Below are 21,355 nucleotides of genomic sequence, written 5' to 3'. Positions count from 1 at the left end.
TTATTTTCATGCTGCTTTTATTCTCCACAGTACCTGTGCTGTTTATCGACCTCGCGGTCCTCAACAGACAAGCTAGCGTTTGACGTTGGACTGCAGGAGGACACGACAGGTACTGCACTACTAAAGAATAAATGTTGTAGATCAAGTTAAAGTCATATACTTTCAGTTTCAGGGTCTAGACTCAATACCGGAACCAAATACAATAATATTTGGGCCAGTGCGGTGTGCATTAATGCATTGATTGCAGTAGCCTAGTCCCAGGTTCAAAACCCACTTAATTTCATTTTGTGGCCGATCAAGACTCTTAACCCTGAGTGTCTCCAGTGGGACTGTCCCTGTAACTACTGATTGTAATGTCTGGATAAGGGCACCTGATAAATGATGTAAATGTAAATATTATGAATGGCTACAATGCACAGAGAAACAGCCGCATACACTGATCAGGATCTGCATGCGTGGAGACTGAGTTAACGTGTCTTAAACTGTGATCAGGTGAAGCCTGCTGGTGGACCATTCACCCCGCCTCTAAGCAGCGGTCAGAGGGCGAGAAGGTGCGTGTGGGAGATGACCTCATACTGGTCAGCGTGTCTTCAGAGCGCTACCTGGTAAGGCCAAAGGAAAACTTAAAATAAGTGTTAGCAATTTTTGCGTAAGTGTCCAGAGTGTAAAAATAAATAAAAACTACAAAATTAACTGATTATTTTCTGGGCTAATCAAATATGGAATGCTGCCAGTTATTGTACGATTTATTGATTTCTATGTGTAACCTTTTCCTCTCCATGGTTACACTTTGCTTTGTGGAGCTGTATATAGCTGCATTTTGACAAAGTAAAAGTTGAATTGAATGACTGGGAGGACTGCAACCTCTGCTCAGCACCACAATATACTGCAGCCTCACAGCTTTACACCCTGTTACGAACTGAGAGAGTGTCAGAAACAGACACAGGCCAACCCGCAAAAATCACACGAAATCACACAGCTCACTAGATAGCGAACAGTCGGAGTGATCTTGCCCGCAGTAAGCAGGTAAAAGAGAAATTGCGCTCTCTGCATTGCGCCGTGACAGGTAATTAGTTTCTCTGTGGGTGCCCCTAGACTGGGCAAGCCAGAGATTTGCAGAATAAAAACCTAAATGATGAGATGTGGTGGTACATTTATCAGGTGCATTTTTTAAAAGAATACATAGAGTAAAAATGATTTCATTTTATTACATGGCACCATCGATACACAGCAATACAGCACAACCATAAATGTATTGTTAAGTAATTCAGCAATCAGCTTTTGGAACAATACGTATGAGAAACAATGGCAATAGCAACATTGCTTCACTTCCTTTGAGTAAATTTATTGTTGTTGGTTTTTTTTTTGGACAAGTTGGGAATAATGAACTTTTAGATTAGTAAAATTCTAGCATGACAGAAGAAAATTCCCCTCAGCCAATCACAACATGAGATTTTGACATACATACACTACCATTCAAAAGTTTATGATCATTTAGTAATGTCATTGACATTGTTCATGTTGTAATTTACTCTGGTAGCTGGAAAAGGCTGTTAATGAATATCTGCATGCACACTCATTATCAGGTTTAATGGAATGATGTGTTAACCCAAGACTGTCACTTAAAAAGCTTTATTGATTATTAGAAAACCCTTTTCAATGATCTTAGTTCAGTACAGTTGCACTGATTAAAGAAGCAATAAAAGTGGCCAAATTCACACCAGTACATTATTTAGTGCATCAGCATATATGGCTTTGTCAATTATTATTTATTTTGTTATTTATTTTGGTAATTGCCCTTTTCATGTTTTTTTATGGAATAACAAGGAGGTTTCTAAATATGAGAGGTAGTGTGCATATCATAAATGTTAGTATAATGGCGACCCTAGTGCTGGATAATATTTTGTGACATCTTATGGCATTGTTGCGTGAATGTTGGGACTGATATTGTTCCTGAAGCTATTCCTCTCTTTGTCTCTGTTAGCACTTGTCATATGGCAATGGAAGCCTACATGTGGACGCCGCCTTCCAGCAGACTCTCTGGAGCGTAGCGCCAATCTGCTCAGGGAGTGAGGTAGCACAAGGTTGGTGTCTGTCTGTGGGATATCAGGACCTCCGACCAGAGGAATACACACCTGCTGTTGAACACACAGATATTTTAATTCATGCAAACTGTTGACATTCACTACATGTGGTTAGTCAGCGGCTTCTGAGTACCTCCCCTTTTGTCCATTTCAGGCTACCTCATTGGCGGGGACGTGCTACGACTTCTTCACGGTCACATGGACGAGTGCCTGACCGTGCCATCTGGTGAACACGGCGAGGAGCAGCGCAGGTCAGTGACGTACGGGTCCTTCGTGGATTTGGGCCCCTGGGGGCCTCCTTGGCTAGCTGAATTGTGAAGTGGCCTCTGTCGATGCCCTTCTCCTTACATGGCTCTCCCAGCAGGGCTCACATGTCCGCCTGTACAGTAGGGGTTGATTAAACATCCCGGTTGATTAGTCTTGTTTCCTACTCTTGTTGGAAGCGAACGGCTCCCTGCTTAAAAATAGTCGCTGTAAACTAGAGGGTTGCACATGACTGCTTTTTAATTCCCACCTCTTACTGCTCCTGTTACAGAATTTCTAGGGGCATGCAGTCAGCTTCAATATGATTCACAATTGGGAATCGTTTTTCTTTTTTTACAGAATGACCTGCAGACAAGTTATGATTACTTACATAAACTTTGTTCAGTGCTGGACATAAAACAGCATTTGTCTGACAAGGGGAACTCAAACCTTAATGTGTGGGTTTGTGGTATGAAACTTTCATTAATGAAGGTTTGTAAAACATTGGCATAAAATACATCATTTTATTGTAATAGTCCACTATCGTGATCAGGTGTGTAGGACACTCATGAAAAACTTAGATTACTCTAAAAACTGCTTGGATTTCGCTCATTATATTGGCTGGAACTGATTTTCCTTTTTTTTTTAACCCCGATGGGAATTTTAATTCTCGTATTTTTTTGTGGCTCATCGTTACATCCCTAGTCTTGTACCATTGCAAGAATGACGCCATTCTTGATCACACGTAAGAATATTAGGGCCCTACTCTGTATATTTTGTGTGGCAGTTGCTACAAAAAGAAAATGGCACCTAATGATGTCAAAAGGAGGGTGGGAGGGGGGCACATGCCCTTGTTTTGTTCATGGTTTATAATGTTTGTTCTGTTTCACTTGCATCTGTGCTCTCTGAACTCAAATTTTAAAGCTTCTGGGAATCAGTGAACAGGGAATAAATGATATATTTGCACATTTACACACAAAGTACCAGCAGCATTTTTTTAATAAATCACATTCAGACAAACACAAAATGCAACTTCCCAAGAAAGAAGTTTGCATTCAATTGAGATGAATAGCATCTCCCACCCTCCCGCCTTCCTACACGTCAGATCAGCAGACACTAGCTTACCTTCAAAGTAGGTTGCCTGCTGCTCTGATTTTACTGCAAGAAAAAAAAAGAAAAACTACAAAGATAAAGGTAGGACTCTGGGCGTGAAGACAGACGACCTCACTTTTAGACAGAATGAGCTCTCTGCTGCCCCAGTCTTACTCACTCAACGCTGTCCAGAACCTTCTTCTTCACAAAATGGATCAGGAACACCATTATCATGCCCTATTTAAAATATTTGTGCCTAATGGCATAATAATACTATGTACATTCAGTTTATTCTGTCAACCAGTTCTAAAATATTCAAATGTAAAAAAATATTCAAATTTACAACATGAAGTGCATACATCATTGTAAAATGTTGTCAAATTAAAATATCATGGCACTTCATAAACGTCACTGGCCAGCAATCCCCTGATCCTTATAAAACAAGGTTTGGAATAAAAAGATTGTGGAAAGGGGGGTTGTAAGGTTTGAATAATCTAGTGGTTATTTGGGTGTGCAAAGATTTAACTTTTAAATACTGTACGGTGAATGTATTGCATTATTATTACATTTATTTAGAAAAAAATCCATTTACATACAGTACTGTGCAAAGTATTTTCAAAAAGGATTTGTTTAGTATGACAAAAACACAGAATACTGGAACACTGCTGGGTTCTACATCTACTTTTCTACATCTTTTTTAAAAAAAAGTAGATGTGGATGAACAGAAGTGAATTGATTTTTCTGGTGCTTTTTTTGTGCCTGAACAGAGGTATTTCGAGTTTATTTGATTGTGTAAAAGTAGTGGTAACGGTCGTGAATTGGTATTGGTACAGGGGATTTAAGTGAATCAAGTTTAATCTCCTGTGGCCCTGCGATAGAGAAGGGGGGTCAGTCAGAGGTACATCCTCTGCCCAGCCTGCAAGGGTGTTTTACTGGCTTTACCACATAAATGTTTCACTTGTAAGTTTGAAGCTGCCTGCATGGTACAATAGTTATGCAAGCCTTCACTGAAAAGAGGTGGGCGTTTGTGCATTCACTGCTGGCCTTCACATCAGAAATCCATTTTGAAATGAAGAAGCTACAATAAAACATCTTTTTTTTTTTTTTTTTTGCAAATGTTCCAGTTCTGTTATCTTTTAGTTGTGACATGTTGATCTGTGTGTGTCTCCTCAAGGACGGTGCACTATGAAGGGGGAGCTGTGTCCACGCATGCACGGTCCCTCTGGAGACTGGAGACACTCCGGGTGGCGTAAGTCTGGACAGCTGGCACACACACATGCACACAAATGCACACACAAGTATAAGCAACACACATAAGAACACATACAAACATAACATGGCATAATAGACACTATTTTTAAATACATGGATGACAGTATACATGGCATGAAAAGTGAAAGGGAATATTTTGTGATTGTGAGACACAGCAAAGCACAGCACAACAAAATTTGTCCCTCTGCTTTTAACCCATGACCCTTTGCAGGTCACAATTTGAACCCCAGTCCGATTCCTTACCTGCTTGGCCACCACTGCCCCACAAAACAGTTACAACAGTTTTTGGCATCAACTGCTTCTGCGTGTTCCGTATTGAGTCATAATCACCTGGAACTTTTTTTCTCTGCATCTATATGCGTGTTTATGTGTGTGTGAGTACACTCATTGGCTGGAAGTTTCTGTTTTGATGGCCCTCTCTCCACTCTGCACACTGGAGCCCAGGGCATTTTATCAAACTGACATTTTGGGGTTGTGGCCACGTCTTACAGAAAGGCTGGAGTGCCATAGTTTTGTGTGCGTCCCTTTCCGCCTATCTGGAACACTGACCTTGTGTCCCTGGCTTTCTTTGGGAATAAATTGTCTAACTATGTGCAGGATGTTTATCTTGAAGGATCCTAAAGGATATCTTCCCTCCCCTTTGGCACCAGGTTTGCTTAAAAGGCATAAGAGTGTCTTCAGGCTTTTCTTTAGATTTTGCTTATGTAGGATGAAGATCATCTATATTTAATGTATCTATAAAATTTCAGAAACTGGGCCCATACCTCACAGCATCAAGGACATGTTCATAACCGAAATGTCGAAAAAAATGCACATTAAGGAATTCAAATATTTGCTGCACTTAGCATTAGACTTGAGTGTGAATGTCAAGTGTGCACTTGTGTCTGTTTTGAATTAGCTGGTGCTCTTATTCACAGTCACATGAATGAACTAATTATGTCTTTATCCCCCCTGGAGTGTCTCAGGGTTTCAAGTCTCCTTCCTCACGCACAAAATTGTATCAAGTGTGATTCAGACCCATGACTTTGTTACCTTCTGAGCTGCTGCCACCAGCTCACACATACATTCACTCACAGCTGTGATCTCTCTTCTGATTTTCTCCAGGTGGAGCGGTAGCCACACCCGCTGGGGTCAGCCATTTCGCCTGCGTCACGTGACCACAGGGAAGTACCTCAGCCTCACGGAGGACAAGGGGCTCCTACTGGCAGACAAGGAGAAGGCTGACGTCAAGTCCACCGCCTTCTGCTTCCGCTCCTCGAAGGTCCGTACCCAACACTTTTGCTGCTGATCTGCGATTACTTTTGTTGTTTAGGGTAACGTAGACCACTGGTCCCAGATCAGCACAGGTCCAAGATCTAGCCACTGTTTAGCCACGGTTTCCCCAGATTCTGTCTCTTCTGGCTGTACTTAATTTTTCAAACCTTCAGAGTGTGACCTGAAGCATTCTAGAACATCTGCCAATAGTGGAAGGTTCCTTTTGCAATTTTTCCTCATACACTTACACACATTTTCGAAACCAAAATGCTCAGAAACTCCTAAAACTACACACACACACAGACACAAAACCACACACATGCTTTCAAAATATGCATGCATTGTATCAAATTGCACCACACTTCTAAATGGAAAACACATGCAAACACATTACAGAATTGTGCTGATAGACGCACAGATTATATGAGATGCCACATCACAGCACATCACACATTAAACACAACGCATCACACGTTAAAGAAAACGTAGAGTCCAGTGCAGTAAAGGAACAAGAAAGGAGATGTGTACAATTATAACTATAAAAGAAAAATTTAGTCAACAAAACACTACTGTAATATATAGTGTAAATGAATGAGTAGGTAAAATTAAACATCACTTTCCCATTCATATCTGTTTGCTTAAAGACTTTCATTGACTGGACAATCATTTGTTATATTTGCAGAACAGCACTGAAAAAAATTGAATGCCCCCTCCTACCCTCAATCCAAACGTCGTCTTACACAATATATAATTTTAAACTTAAAAAATAACATCTTTTTGAAGTGTTTTTGGAAATTACTTTTGTAATGAGAGCAAACTACAAGAAGTAGGTTTTGGTGTTTGATTGGTGTCCATAGCACATTAGCAGCATGGCTGCTCTTATTCACTACATGAATCAAAGCAGCAGCTAAATGGAATTAAACAGGATGATGATGGTTAAAAAGAGGTTAATCAGCATGTGCATCCTGGTGACCTTCTCTGGACTGGAAATATCCTTAACATGGACAGCTTTGTGTCGAAATGGACTTCCCATATTAATTAACATTCTTTTTTGTTAGGTACAAAAGAATGACGTGTGTGTATTTAAAGAAGTAGATATATGATATATGAGAATCGTTTGTACTTTATAAATGGTTCATATTGTATATTGGACTAGAGACCGGGAGAGCGGGGAGGTGGGGTCCGGTGTTTGGGAGGCTGGGTTGAGTGCTGAACACACACAAACCACGGACTGATAAGCTCTGGGCTCTGGCCTCATTACTGCCCCTCTCTGCTCCTGACAGGCCACTAAACCTTGCTCGTTTCCTCCTGCCCTCCCCACACACTCACACACACACACACCACGGATAAAGCGAAAAACTGCATGTCATTTACACACACACCAGCTTCAGCAGCAGAACAGTCAGGGAATTTAGCGTCCTATAAGGAAGCCTTTTTTTTTGCTAGCTGTTTTTTTGCTAGTACTAAAGGCGATATGTACCGTAGCTCACCCCATCCACCAAGCTGACTCAGGGCCTGGCTGAGCTCAACTCAATGCTGTTCCTCAGAACCAGCGGGGTGTATGACAGGCTCCCGGTGCTCCCATGTCATCTTGAGGTACAGCGATTCTCCTCGGCGCATAAAAAAAAATGGGCCGCCCTGCTCCATCTTTTCAGCAGTCACTCTTGGCGGGGATCTGGAGTTTGGCCATTTTGTTTTTCCAAAACAAATAAACCATGAAGGACAGGATTCCTCTGGAGAAAACCGACGTATGTACTGAAAGCATGGAGTACTGAAGATGAAGAGCAGGATGAAGAGGGAAGATCCTTGCCAATAAACACCCCTAGTTTCAGATGTTCAGCATGAGGCACTTGGAAACTTCCATTAGTGTATTATACAACTTGAGGTCAGGAACTAGTTAAAATGGGGTTAAAATATAGATTATCTTTGTGTACTGTTGTGAATTTCACACAAATCTGTTAAAAACATCCTAACTGTCAATAACATCCACTTTTACCTACACCAGGATTTATATAGTACTTTGTCGTAAATAATGTAGATCACATGGATTATTACACTGGGGAGCTAGTAGTATATGTCACTTTTTACACCAGTATGTGAACAGCATAGTCTGCATTGTTATTTAGACCTCGGACCAAATAGTATACCTTGGTTTTTCAGACCAGTGTGTAAATATATTTACAGCATTTATTAAAATCAGAAGTTACAAGGAAAGCCTGGAGACACTCAGAGTTAAGTGTCGTGATCAGGGACACAATGGTAGTACGTGGGGTTTGAACGTGCTAGTAATACAGTGTTCAGGAAAAAAATGTCTGTCTTTCTGTCAGTTTCTTTCTATTAATTACGACCCAGCGGGAGTGAACAGAATCTCAAAGAAGAAGTGAAGAGTGCAGAAGAAGTGAACAGGAGCAGCAATAATTGATGGTCTTCATTGACAATTTGATCAATTCTGAAGTGGGAATGATTGCTAGAACATGCATGTGCCTTGCGGGATAAAGCGATCAAGGTCGCATTGAAAGAATTTTGCACCAACAAGCGGCCCTGCTGGTTTGTTTGCTGTTTTAAACCGATGAGATAGATTTCCACTGCTGAGCTCTGGAAGAACGTGGACTGATGTAACACTTGTCGCTGATGTTGGATGCTTACGTCAGTCCCTTCGGAAAGGGCATGAACCTTGAGCAATAATCAGTCTGCTTGACATAATGCACAAATAGATATCTCTCCTTACACAGAACCAACCAACTGAATCTTCAAATTGAAACAAAATATTGGTCTCTGTACCTGATGATACTACTTGAATTTTTTTTTGGTTAATTACAGAACATTCATTACAATTATTTAAATGACAAGTAGGTATAGTGCTTACTGTACAAGATCCATTTTCTTCCACTCACAGGAAAAACTGGACGTCGGCGCGAGGAAGGAGGTGGACGGGATGGGCGTAGCAGACATTAAGTACGGCGACTCTGTGTGTTACATCCAGCACGTAGATACCTGCTTGTGGCTCACGTACCAGTCAATCGATGCCAAATGTGCACGGATGGGTGGGGTCCAGAGGAAGGTACTGTACTGTGTCCATTTAGACTCTCATTATCAAGCATGTGCCCTTTTTTCATTTGTATTTGGAGAGAAAAAAAATTACATTCAGTATGGTTGAAGCTCATAGTACAGAAATGGATATGACACAAATACACACAAATACACACATGTACATATTGAACAGAATCTTTTGTTGTTTTACACAAAAATAGTTTTTGGCCAAGTTAGCCACCAGGTTAGCCACCACTCAACTGGTCAAATCAGTCACAATCACCAAAAGGAATATTTTAATCTTTATACAAGAAGAGTCTATTTTATTGAGTGGAGAGTGAAGGGAAAACAAAGTTTTGGTGGTGCAGCAAAGTGAGAGTGAGAGAATGAGAGCATGTATTTATTCTCTGGCATTATTAGCTTTTGCTTAATGGTTTTATTCATTTGCGACGCCCTTGAGCTGGTTTCCAAGAAGAGCTCATTAGGAAGACATAAAGTGAGTCATTACTCTCTGTCCTGACACGAGGGTGACCCTACACCCACAAGATCTGGGGACTGCAGAGAGTGTGAGATGTCTACTGCTCATAACTAGATCACTATCAGTCAAAAGTTTGGACGCCCCTACTCTGTGGCGGTTGTGGAGACTAAGATGGAGACATTTTGAAGAATCCAATGCAAGAAACATATTTAGTAATTTCCTAGAAGGAGAAAGTGAAATATGTTTAACGAAACAGCTTTTTTAAGAGTCGCCTCTTTTTACCTTCATGACTGCTTTGTTCTCTATTGTCATCATCAAAAGCTGCTTGATGAGACGCTTATTAACATGAGTAAATGATAAGAAAGTGTTCAGCATAAACCTTCAGAACTGTTGGAGACCATCCCCGTTGTCTTAACATCTGGTGGTGTAGAGGAGAGTGAAGACAAGAGAGTGAAATGCTGCCATCACAGCAAAAGCTCCCTGATTTGGAGAGATTTTTTTTTTAACTTGGTTGTTTTTTTTCTTTATTACATAAGTTCACATGTGTTATTTCAGAGTCCTGTGTCTTCAGTTTTCTTCTATAACGTAATAATGTAAGACCCAATAAATGAGTAGGTGTAGGGGAATGATGTATTGGTGTTTTTGTGATTCTTGTAGGCCATCATGCACCATGAAGGTCACATGGACGACGGGCTGACACTGTCACGCTCGCAGCACGAGGAATCCCGGACCGCACGCGTCATCCGCAGCACCGTCATCCTCTTCAACCGTTTCATCCGGTATGAATGCGGAAATATTTCGGTCATTACGGGGTTTTCCAGTCTGACAAATCACAACAATAGACATAAATTCAACCAACGATTGAATGAGCGATGACTAATAAGCGGGATTTTCACCAATCGCAGTAGTCCCCTAACTGTGCATGCAGATTACCTGTGTGTGCATGTATATGTGTGTTTTACCTTCTTTTACTGCAAGCGGGTACAGTGGTGGATTTGCCCATTTCAGAAATCACTCGGCTGAGAAACAATGTTTAACTGTTAATTGAAAAAAAAAAACAGTGAATGCTGTGCCGCGCTGTGTAAACCAACTTGACGTTTTAAAAAAATGCATGAACCTACTGCTCATGATTTCAAAATGTGCAACATGAAATCTATTTTCAGTTTTCACTTGCACCATTGCAAGTTGCAGTGAAATCAGGTATTTTAGCTCCCAGCAAAAATCCTGTGGGGACTACTGACTCATTTCTTTGAAACATTCTATGTGTAACATGCAGGGTTCCCATGGGTCAGGACATTTCTGGAATATCAGGGATATTGGTTTATTATGGAATATTTCCAGACAGGGAAAGTCAGGGAAGTTGATCATTTGGGTGCCAAGTCAGGGAATTATTGGAGAGCCAAAGCCTGATTTGTATTTACGCGTCTTTGTTCCCAGTTTTTGTTTTGCTCAAAACCTCTCCTGCTCTAAAAATGTGCAACATTCTAGAAGGCTACATCTTTGCATAGTCTGAGTCGACATGTCCTAACACTTGCTAACTTACCAAACACGCCAGGCAAGTATAAATTTACTTAAGGACTGACTCACCAAAAGTGATGAAATAAAACAGGCATGTAGAGATGGAGTTGAGGTTTTGTTATGGTCCATTCAACATTCCAATTATATTATATTCAACAAAAATTATGTAAATGCAGTTTTGAATTCTATAACCCCTCTGTTAGCACCCAAACATTACACTGGACATTTCTTTATATGGGTCATTCTGCTTTTTGGTAAAAGTCATTTTAAGTCTGACTTAGAGTTGGGACCCTGAACATAATTTATTTTTGTGTGTGACCAGGGGCCTAGATGTTCTGAGCAAAAAATGCCAGACCTCCATGCTGGACCTGCCCATTGAGTCAGTCAATCTGAGTCTGCAGGATCTGATTGGCTACTTCCAGCCTCCAGATGAGCATCTAGAACACGAAGAGAAGCAGAACCGACTCCGGGCCCTCAAGAACCGGCAGAACCTTTTCCAGGAGGAGGTACCACTGCCACTGTCACTTGGATCCTGCCACCTCACACCCCTTCCACACACACACACACACACACACACTCACTCAAACCCTGCATTAGTGTCTATATAGTGTCTTAACCTTAACATTTTGCAGATGTCATGCTTCACTCCACCTAATTTTTTAATTAAATTTTAATAGATGATTTGGTGGTAGATGAGCGAATGAACTGTTCTGTGTTTGTGTGTTTACAGGGCATGATTAACCTGGTTCTGGAATGTATAGACCGGCTCCACGTGTACAGCAGTGCTGCACACTTTGCTGACGTAGCAGGAAAAGAGGCAGGAGAGGCGTGGCGGTCCATCCTCAACTCGCTGTACCAGCTACTAGGTACAGTTTCAAAAATAAAAAAAATATCTAAAAAGTCATATTGGTCAACCCACCAAATAAAAGTTAGATCTCTTCATTTGTTTAATCTCCTTAATCCTTCATATCTTTGCAGCGGCCTTAATAAGAGGCAACAGGAAGAACTGCGCTCAGTTTTCTGGCTCTCTGGATTGGCTCATCAGCCGGCTAGAACGGCTGGAGGCTTCCTCTGGTAGGACATAAATTTGGTTTCTCCATCCCGTCAAATGAAATGATTTCTGTTGTTCAGTCTGAGGTGACGCTCCAGTCCGTCACTCACTCGTCATCCATTGTCCGGCAGTTGCAGCAGATCTGAGATACGAGGGGCAAGTACATGTCCAACGGTGGTGATTACGCGTGGCGCTGAGCCGGGCTCCTCTGGAAGGCATTTTGGTGTTAACGATATGGAGACGCTACAAAGCTGTCGGATAGGGATCTACACTGATTTAGGCAGTAGCGCTTGCTTTCGTTTTCAAAGCACAGAACAGAGTGTATTACACTCTGGGTGTTTCTGTGTGTGTGTCTGATGGAAACAATCCAGATAAAGAGATACTGTGAGTCTCGTGTCCTCTGCTAATCGTCTGAATGATGAATGGGCCTGGGGAAAATGAACATTTTATTATGCAGCCTGTGCTTCCATGTGTGAGAGAGCTGATAGAGAGAGAGGGAGAGAGGGTTGGGCAGAGAAGAAGTGAGTGGACTACAGATAGAACTCAGTGGCTTGCACATGCATGTTTGTGCAGAATATACCTGTACACAGACAGGGAATTCTCCCAATGAGGCAAAACACTCTTCTAAATGTGTACACACAAGCGCATACACACTCTCTTAGAGAGACGTCCAAGCCCCGCCCCTTCATTCTATTCCACTGTTCCTGAGGCAAAAGCCTGAAACAGCTTCCCTAGCTCTTTTTCTGACTCCGCCCCCACACCTCAGGTCTCTTACCAGGGTGCGCTGTGGAGTAGCCGCCATCCAGCTGCCACGCAGATGGAGGAGGATGATTCAGCATCACTGTGCTTTACCAGCAGGTTCCATCAGATCTGTCTCACAATCACATGAGGGGTGGAACAAAAAATTCTGTTTTGCAACATATTGATACACTATTATAAAACACAATGATTCTCCATATATTAATGAACCCCCTTTAAAGGGTAATATTATGTATTTACTCCTGTTGAATGGCTATGGAGTTACATACATCTACTTTAAAATATTTATATGCCATTTGTGATCAATATAGAACATCCCTCCCATCCTGCATAAAAAATCACGCAAGCAAACAGTGGAGCAGTGTGTTGTTCAGTATGCAACAATGTCAGCTAGTGTTACCAGATTTTTTAGAGGAAATTGAAAATAGATCTTGTTAATAGGTGTAATTGTTATATATACAGTATATACACACACACACACACAACATTTTTACTATAATGTAATTCATATCTAGCATTGTCATTTCATGTTTTGTGGTTTCAAGCCTTTTGTTGCTTAAAAAAAACAATTGCATTTATTGATGTCTGCATCTGAGGTAATGCTTTTATTTGGTCCTGGCTGCTTATGTGTGTGTAAGGCATACTGGAGGTGCTGCACTGTGTGCTGGTGGAGAGTCCAGAGGCTCTGAACATCATTAAAGAGGGACACATCAAATCCATCATCTCCCTGCTGGACAAACACGGCCGCAATCATAAGGTGAGGGCTGCAACTGGGTTCTCAAACCAACACTTACCCAGTCCTACTCATATAAGATATGCAAGCGGTAAGTGGTCAATATCAAGAAATTACAAGAACAACTGGCTATTTTAACACTGCGAGAACTATGCATGACAATCAAAACCTGTTTGAACAATTTATATTTATATTTTGTGTTAGCAGTCACAGTATATGTTCACATGGACACTCGTATTCCTTGAAAAATGGGACTTACTGTATAAGTGTGCAGTTTTAACCTGATTGGATGAAGAAATTTATATCCTATTATATTATGTATGAGTTGACACTATTGCAATGGTATGTGTGAAAACACGATGGCTGGAAACTGAAAGGGTGTAAAAGTCGAACTGTTCAGCGGGAATAAGTTCAATTGGATCGAAACACATGCTGTGTGTGTTGATGTGTGTTAGGTGCTGGACGTTCTCTGCTCTCTCTGCGTTTGCCACGGTGTGGCTGTTCGCTCCAATCAGCACCTCATTTGTGACAACCTGCTGCCAGGCCGAGATCTCCTGCTGCAAACCCGATTGGTCAACCATGTCAGCAGGTGGACCCCTCCCATTTAATTAATTTAATTGGTGAAATATATCTATGTAGTAGGCGTGTTGAAATTAATCTAATAATTGATGCATCGCTGTGCAGACGTGGATGCAGTGCAGAACACAATCCTAATCATAATAATGTTGTTCGGTGATTTTTATAGCAGCAGCATAAAAATTCTAGTGCCGGTATGGACTGCGGCTGCCCAAGTCCGGGTAGGAGTTCAGCCTCGTCCACATGGAAGTTAGACACGGCAAACGTGTTTTTGCTCCTCTTTCTTGCTGCATTCGATAGACGCTCGTCACTGTTGAAAGTGAAGTGAAAGTGATTGTCATTGTTAAGCACAGCAAGTGCAGCACATAATGAAATGTGTCCTCTGCTTTTGACCCATTGACCCCTGAGTGAGCAGTGGGCAGCCATGACTTTGCTCAGTGGCACCTCAGTAGCACCTTGGCAGTTTGGGAATCGAACCGGCACGTTCCGATTACGGATCCATTTCCCTACTTGCTAAGCCATCCACTGCCCCTATTATAGTTTAATGTTTGTCTGGATTTCGGCAGACGCTGTCCGTGCTGATTTGCTCCAATGAGCATAAAAATGCTTATTTGCTTATTTGAAAACATATTGTGAAGTAATGTAGAAAATTTTATGGCCTCCTTCGTGGCGCATCAATAATCGATGCATGGATTATTGATCATAATTACATAGAATCGTGAGAGCAGTTAAGGTCAATCAGTCAATCATCATAGAGCCAATGATAATTTGTTATACTACTAATTAAGTAGTAAAGCTTTTACTTATATCGGAAGCATGGTGGACACTTTTGGGTAGAGGTGCTTCTAAACATGTAACTTTCCTCCCACCAGCATGAGGCCCAACATCTTCCTGGGTATCAGCGATGGCTCAGCGCAGTATAAGAAGTGGTACTATGAGATGATCGTGGACCACGTGGAGACCTTCGTCACTGCCGAATCCACTCATCTCCGTGTGGGCTGGGCCTCCACCCAGGGCTACTCCCCGTACCCGGGTGGAGGAGAAGGGTGGGGCGGGAATGGTGTGGGTGACGACCTCTACTCCTATGGGTTTGATGGACTACACCTCTGGTCAGGTGAGAAATATTTAGCATTTAGGAGAAATGGGTAACAGATTATTATTATTCACAGTACATTTTTCTGTACATATTAAAATAAGTGTATAAAAGAAATTTTCATAACAAAAAAAGTAAACATGTCTTGACATATTGGTTTACAGTCAGTGCGTTTAGCTTTATCCAGAGCGACTTACAATCACTTATCCAGAGCGACTGACAATCACAAGCAACTCTGGGGTTAAATGTCTTGCTCCACGAGGCTTCTGGTACCCTACACTAATCTAATAGAGGAGTAATCTAGTAAAAGAAATGCTGAAATGCCATAGGCCACGAGCTGAAGACTGTAAGTGTGTGTTCTGCTGTGTTGTAGATGTGTTTTTACACAGAGATGCCGGGGCATCTCTGGGGGGGGGTTATTGATCACTTCTGCTTGAGTGGGAGGCAGATGAAGCTGCATAAATCCTAGAGGCCATGCAGCTCTTGTTTTCTGTCTTCTAATGACACTGTTATTTTACCGTAGAAGCCCAGAACATCTGCATAAACTCGGTTCATGAGCTGCATCACTTGATCATCACTTTTCAGAGATAACGTATATTGAAATACATGGGGCAGTGGTGGCCTAGTGGGTAAGGAAACAGACCTGTAATCAGAAGGTTACAGGTTCAAATCCTGAACCACCAATCTGCCACTGAGCAGCCCCCCCACACACTGTGTGCACTGTGCGCTGTGCTGCAGAGTTTTACATTCCATTTACATTTCAAGGCAGTTATGAGAGTGACAGAGTGACGTACAATCAGTCCCCCTGGAGACTGTGTCTTGCTCAATGTTAGTAAGTGGGGTTTGAACCTGTGAATTTGTGATCTTCTGTTTCAAAGTGTGTTACCCATTAGGCTACTCCCTTCCCACCTTCACCATCCCAGATGCTGGACACAGCGAAGGACAGTGACCTTTGTTTCCAGGGCCATTTGGCTCCTCAGTTCACAGACTTTGAACGTGTTGATCATTCTATTCTTGACATCCCCCAAACAATCCCTTTATATATTTATTTTACGCAGAGGAAATGCTGTTGCCCTTTATGCCTTTGTGTCCTTGTTCAGCTGCCTTGTACATCTTTAGGGGATAAAGGTTTTTTTTTATTAAAATTGTGAGTTATTATTATTATAGTATTAGTATCGTGTGGTGTGACCTTTGTGTTGTTGTTGTTTTTTTTTGCAAACCAGGCTGCATCGCACGGACGGTCAGTTCACCTAATCAGCACCTGCTGCGGGTGGAGGACGTGGTCAGCTGCTGCTTGGACCTCAGCGCACCCAGCATTTCCTTTCGTATAAATGGGCAGCCAGTACAGGGCATGTTTGAGAACTTCAACTCCGATGGGCTGTTCTTCCCAGTGGTCAGCTTCTCAGCTGGGGTCAAGTAAGTTTGTTTCTTTTGGGTTTGTTTGCCCCTACTTGCCCCAATAAACAAGCTAGTTACATGACAAGTTTTTCTGGAACTCCAGACCCGGATTTTATGTTTGCCTTATGTTCCTGAGTTCCTGATTGTGTGGACCTGTTGTTATGTATATACAGTCATCCTTGCTGTGCCGCATCCTTGTTCAGTCATTTGTCTTTAATTCATGTTTTATATCACTTGTCAGTGTGAGGTCCCCGTGCCGTTTTTTTATTACTTTTGAAACCCTGTGTTTGTGAGTCATATATTTTTTTTATACATTTTTATGTGACACTCAACAATTCGGCATTAATCCATCACCTTTAGTGAGCAGTGGGCAGCCATGAAAGGTGCCTGGGGAGCAGTTTGTGGGGATGATACCTTCCTCAAGGGCACCTCACTGGATCCTTGGCAACTCAGGATTTGAACCTGCAGCTTCATTAACCATTAGGCCACCACTTCCCTGCCCTTCGGAGCTTAAACATGGTTAAACATTTTTTTTAAAAAGCAGAGGTGAATGTCTCTGGATGCTCAATGGCTTGGTGGGTGGAATGAGGTGCAACACTCTTTGCTAAATGTTCTTTTAGGTTGTTGATGAGTCAAAGCAGGCTATGAAAATCAATGTCATTACTCCAGTGGCTTTAGGCTCTGTGTTAATTGTTTTAGCATTGATTGTTATTACACCTCTTAGCGCCCTCTGCTGCTGCCCACAGGGCTCCGAGTTCCAATGGTTGGTGTTTAGTAGTGTGTTCACCATATCACAGGATGTTGTTTCTGTCTTACACCTGAAGATTGGCTTCCCATGACCATGACCTGCTGGAGAAATTCACTGTCTTTTGGAAGTGGGCTGATATATCTGTGACTTTATGAAAGCATTCTAATTGGCTAATTAATGAATGTGACAACATTCTGCATGCTCTGTAAAGTGCCAGGAAAGCTGTGTATTATATTTCTTCCCTTCACTCTTCCTGTTTCATTAAGGGTGCGCTTCCTGTTGGGTGGTCGCCATGGTGAGTTTAAATTCCTCCCGCCTCCAGGCTACGCCCCATGTTTCGAGGCCGTTCTGCCTCGGGAGAAGCTGCGGGTGGAACTCAGCCAGGAGTACAAGCAGGATCATGGGGTGATGAGGGACCTGCTGGGCCCCACAGTCACCCTGTCTCAGGCGGCCTTTACCCCCATGCCAGTGGACACCAGTCAGGTACTAATACACCATAATAGTCCCCTGCCCATAATCCTGCTGGAGTTTTCTGTAAGCTCAGTGCAACCATGTAGCTTTGTAGCTCCACCTTCGAGAATTCATTACGCCACTGCCTTTACCCTGAAGATTGTGCTGCCTCCTCACCTGGAGAGGATTCGAGAAAAGCTGGCAGAGAACATCCATGAGCTGTGGGTGATGAACAAGATCGACCTGGGCTGGACCTATGGCACTGTAAGAAGGCATTTAACTTTCATTTGTGAACAACAGTTTATTGGGTTCATGATGTGTATTTGTCCAGTTAATAAAGATTGCAAGAGTTGTGTAATCCACTTCAGCTATTGATTGAAACAGATGATCAATAGCTTTTTTACAGATTAATTCAAACACTCATTACAAAATTTGGTATTTGGTATCTACCAGTGATGGCTTTAATGTCTAGACTGTGACTTGCTTAATGGGTGCTGTATAATGCTATTGAATAACTCAGGCAGAGTGGCTTATTAATTTAGTGGAGAAACTGATCTGTAGAGTCTATGTGACCTACAGTCAACAAAACTTTCCAGCTGAATACCAGCTAAGGGTATGTGTTGGAGAACAGATCCATGGGAATTTGAACTTATTTAGAAGGTCGTATTTACTGCACCATCCACCATCCAGTTTCCTCTCTAGGAATGCCATCTTGTGTCTGCAGGTGCGTGATGACAACAAAAGGCAACATCCTTGTCTGGTCGAGTTCTCCAAGCTTCCGGAACAGGAGCGCAGCTACAACTTGCAGATGTCCCAGGAGACGCTGAAGTGAGCTGATGCAGTTCAAGCTTAGGAAATGTCCTCCTTTTGGCTTCCTTGTCTGAAAGTAGTACAGAACAGGCTGCAGTGGAGAGGCATTTTATTAAAGTTGAACAGTGCAGTCCTTCATTTTCTCATTTATTGCACATTTCTCCCAGTGTCACTTCATCACCTTCCTGGCCATTACCCTGTTGGATGAGGAGGCTTTTGACAGCAAAAATTCAAGTCTGAATTTTTAATGCAGTGCCATCTTCCTTCCTATCCAATCTTTCTTTCCCCATCACCCCCTCTCTGCAGAGTGTTCAGATCTCCCAGGATGACTTTGTTCATTTTATTAATTTTGTGATTCCAGGAATGTCTTCCCTTCTTACATGACAATTAGTTAGAGGGAGTAAGCGACCATACCGCTGAATGGTGGCTGGATCTGCCAACTGCTGCGGTTCCTTTTTGACTTTTATTAAAATCATTGTGCTCTAACGGAGCACGTTGTGACTGGGCCGGGACCACGTGCATTTGCCTATTACTGTCTCGCTGTGGAGTTGCTGACAATTTACTTTTCCTCCCAGCGCCTTGCATTTCTTTTCGACATATTAAGGCCGTGAGCAAATCCCGTCAGGTACTGTGTGTCTCTAGGGGGGACACAGGGGTTTGTCCTGGACACTGAGATTTGAATATAGGGTCAGTTTGCCTCTATTTCACCAATCTTCTAATTTACTAATTACCATCTAATTTACTTTTTTTTACTGAATGCTTACTCCAAAAAATAATAGTGCTTATCACATTTACATAGAAAAAAGTTATCTTATTGTGGTTTCAATCATTTCACCCCTGAAATTGCATTCTCACATGTTCTCATGTGTTCATGATTGCACCATAAGCATATTAATACCTTTTCTTAGGACACTCCTGGCCCTTGGCTGCCATGTAGGGGTGGCTGATGAACATGCTGTGGAGAAAGTCAAGAACCTCAAACTCTCTGCCAAGTGAGTTGAACGAGCAAATTTTTTGTCTTTTTTTTGTGTTCAGTTCAGGGCACCAAATATGAGCTCTTTAAACAAATTAATGCTTTATGTGATATTTGCTGTAATGCTTATCCAGCCAGTGGATTTGAAGTCTTCAATCTTCCTGTCTAGATATGAGCTCTCCAGTGGGTACAAGCCAGCTCCCATGGATCTCAGCCACATCAAGCTGGCGTCCACCCAGGAGGCCATGGTGGACAAGCTGGCAGAGAATGCACACAATGTGTGGGCCAGGGACCGGATACGGCAGGGCTGGACCTATGGCATCCAGCAGGTATGTGTTAATTAATCTCCTTTTCCTTTTTTTTGTTTATTAATTTCCCATTCACTAATTTGCATCTCAGGCTGTCTTCATGTAAGGCAAATCACAAAATGAATTGCATTATAAGCTCAACTGGGAGCTTGTGTTTGGTTTTACTAATATTAGATTTGTTTAGGAAAAGATGAGGAGTGACAGGGAGATGATCTGTTCATTTCTGAAAAATAAATTCTCTTACACCACTCCATTGCCTGTTTCCTTCACTGGCTTCCTGTAACTGCAATAGATTCAAAATACAGATTCTTGTCTGCAAAGCCAATGAAAGGTTAGCACCCTCCTACTTCAGATCTCTCATCACTCCTCACTCTGCACCTTGATCTCTCCGATCTGATTCACTGGTACCACCATTTCACAAGGTAGTAGGAAAGCATTCATCTAGACTCTTCTCTGTCTTACATTTACATTTACAGCATTTAGCAGATGCCCTAAACCAGAGTGACTTCAGTAGTTACATGATAGTTACAATCAGTATTTACAGGGACAGTCCCCCTGGACTTGCTCAGGGACACAACGGTAGTAAGTGGAGTTTGAACCTTCTGGTTTATAGGTGCCATGACAGGCCCCCGGGGAGCAGTGTGTTGCTCAGTGGCACCTCAGTAGCACCTTGGTGGATCGGGATTCAAACCTTCAAACCGGCAACCTTCTGATTACGGGGTGCCACCACTGGCCACCACATTAGGCTATTATTGAACCGATTTTAATGATGGACATTTTAATGCACTTGTGTAAGACGCTCTGGATAAGAGGGTCTTCCAAATGCTGTAAACTTAATGTTACAAATTCAAAAAGGGCTTTTCTCATAGTTCAATTAAAAGTCATCTGTACAGTTCCAGCATAACAGCACATCAAAATTATAAAATAATTTCAACGGTAGTTTGCTGTTGAGTGTCCGTGAATGTGTAGGTGTGTGATTTTACATTCGTGTCTGTTATTAATAAGGCTGCCTTCTCCACGGGACCCTCTCAGATCTAATCCCTACCACTGATCAGGGGATGCAGGCTTCCTTCTCAATCACTCAACTCAATTGAATGAAGTAGACATGCAGGGGTTTTTCTGTCGGGGCTTTGGTCAGGCCACCTTGCTGCAATTAACGCAGGTTTACCAAGGCGTGTCTGAAGGTTTGTGTGAATGGGGTGGTAATGGAGAGGGGTAGGAGCTGTCAAGTTTATTCATAGATGGCCGTTTGAGAGAATCACAAATAAAGCTGCCGTGAATTATCCAGGCAGGCAGGGACTGTCTGACAGTGGGAATCTCTTCATGTCAACAGAAATTTATCGGCAGGCTTCTTGAGACAGGGCAGGCAAGAGGTGGTGGTGGGTGCCTGTGAAAATCTGAGACATGTTTATGAGCTGCATTAGAGTGTGAAAGTGATTTTTTTTGTCACTGTTATACACAGCAAGCACACAACACGGTGAACAC

General features: G+C 42.2%; 1 protein-coding gene across 16 annotated transcripts in view; it reads left to right on the top strand.

The window, feature by feature from the left end:
- ryr2a (ryanodine receptor 2a (cardiac)) overlaps nt 1–21,355 on the top strand; it is a 128,098-nt gene that overhangs the window by 49,493 nt on the left and 57,250 nt on the right. For all 16 annotated transcript variants that reach the window (XR_003748929.1, XM_028970470.1, XM_028970463.1 and 13 more), the window contains 20 exons: nt 31–109; nt 493–605; nt 1,985–2,084; nt 2,239–2,335; nt 4,594–4,668; nt 5,796–5,952; nt 8,842–9,006; nt 10,111–10,232; nt 11,294–11,477; nt 11,702–11,837; nt 11,950–12,045; nt 13,420–13,538; nt 13,970–14,103; nt 14,963–15,204; nt 16,407–16,599; nt 17,596–17,812; nt 17,939–18,043; nt 18,504–18,607; nt 19,498–19,581; nt 19,732–19,891. Coding sequence is in view for 15 of the 16 variants with exons in the window: in XM_028970470.1 (XP_028826303.1) it covers nt 31–109; nt 493–605; nt 1,985–2,084; nt 2,239–2,335; nt 4,594–4,668; nt 5,796–5,952; nt 8,842–9,006; nt 10,111–10,232; nt 11,294–11,477; nt 11,702–11,837; nt 11,950–12,045; nt 13,420–13,538; nt 13,970–14,103; nt 14,963–15,204; nt 16,407–16,599; nt 17,596–17,812; nt 17,939–18,043; nt 18,504–18,607; nt 19,498–19,581; nt 19,732–19,891 (2,682 nt within the window). In the remaining variant the exon portion in view is untranslated. The remainder of the gene's footprint in view (nt 1–30; nt 110–492; nt 606–1,984; nt 2,085–2,238; nt 2,336–4,593; nt 4,669–5,795; nt 5,953–8,841; nt 9,007–10,110; nt 10,233–11,293; nt 11,478–11,701; nt 11,838–11,949; nt 12,046–13,419; nt 13,539–13,969; nt 14,104–14,962; nt 15,205–16,406; nt 16,600–17,595; nt 17,813–17,938; nt 18,044–18,503; nt 18,608–19,497; nt 19,582–19,731; nt 19,892–21,355) is intronic.

Source organism: Denticeps clupeoides, chromosome 2, assembly GCF_900700375.1.
Source record: "Denticeps clupeoides chromosome 2, fDenClu1.1, whole genome shotgun sequence".
Taxonomy (NCBI): Eukaryota; Metazoa; Chordata; class Actinopteri; order Clupeiformes; family Denticipitidae; genus Denticeps; species Denticeps clupeoides.
This window is presented reverse-complemented; position numbering and strand designations above follow the sequence as displayed.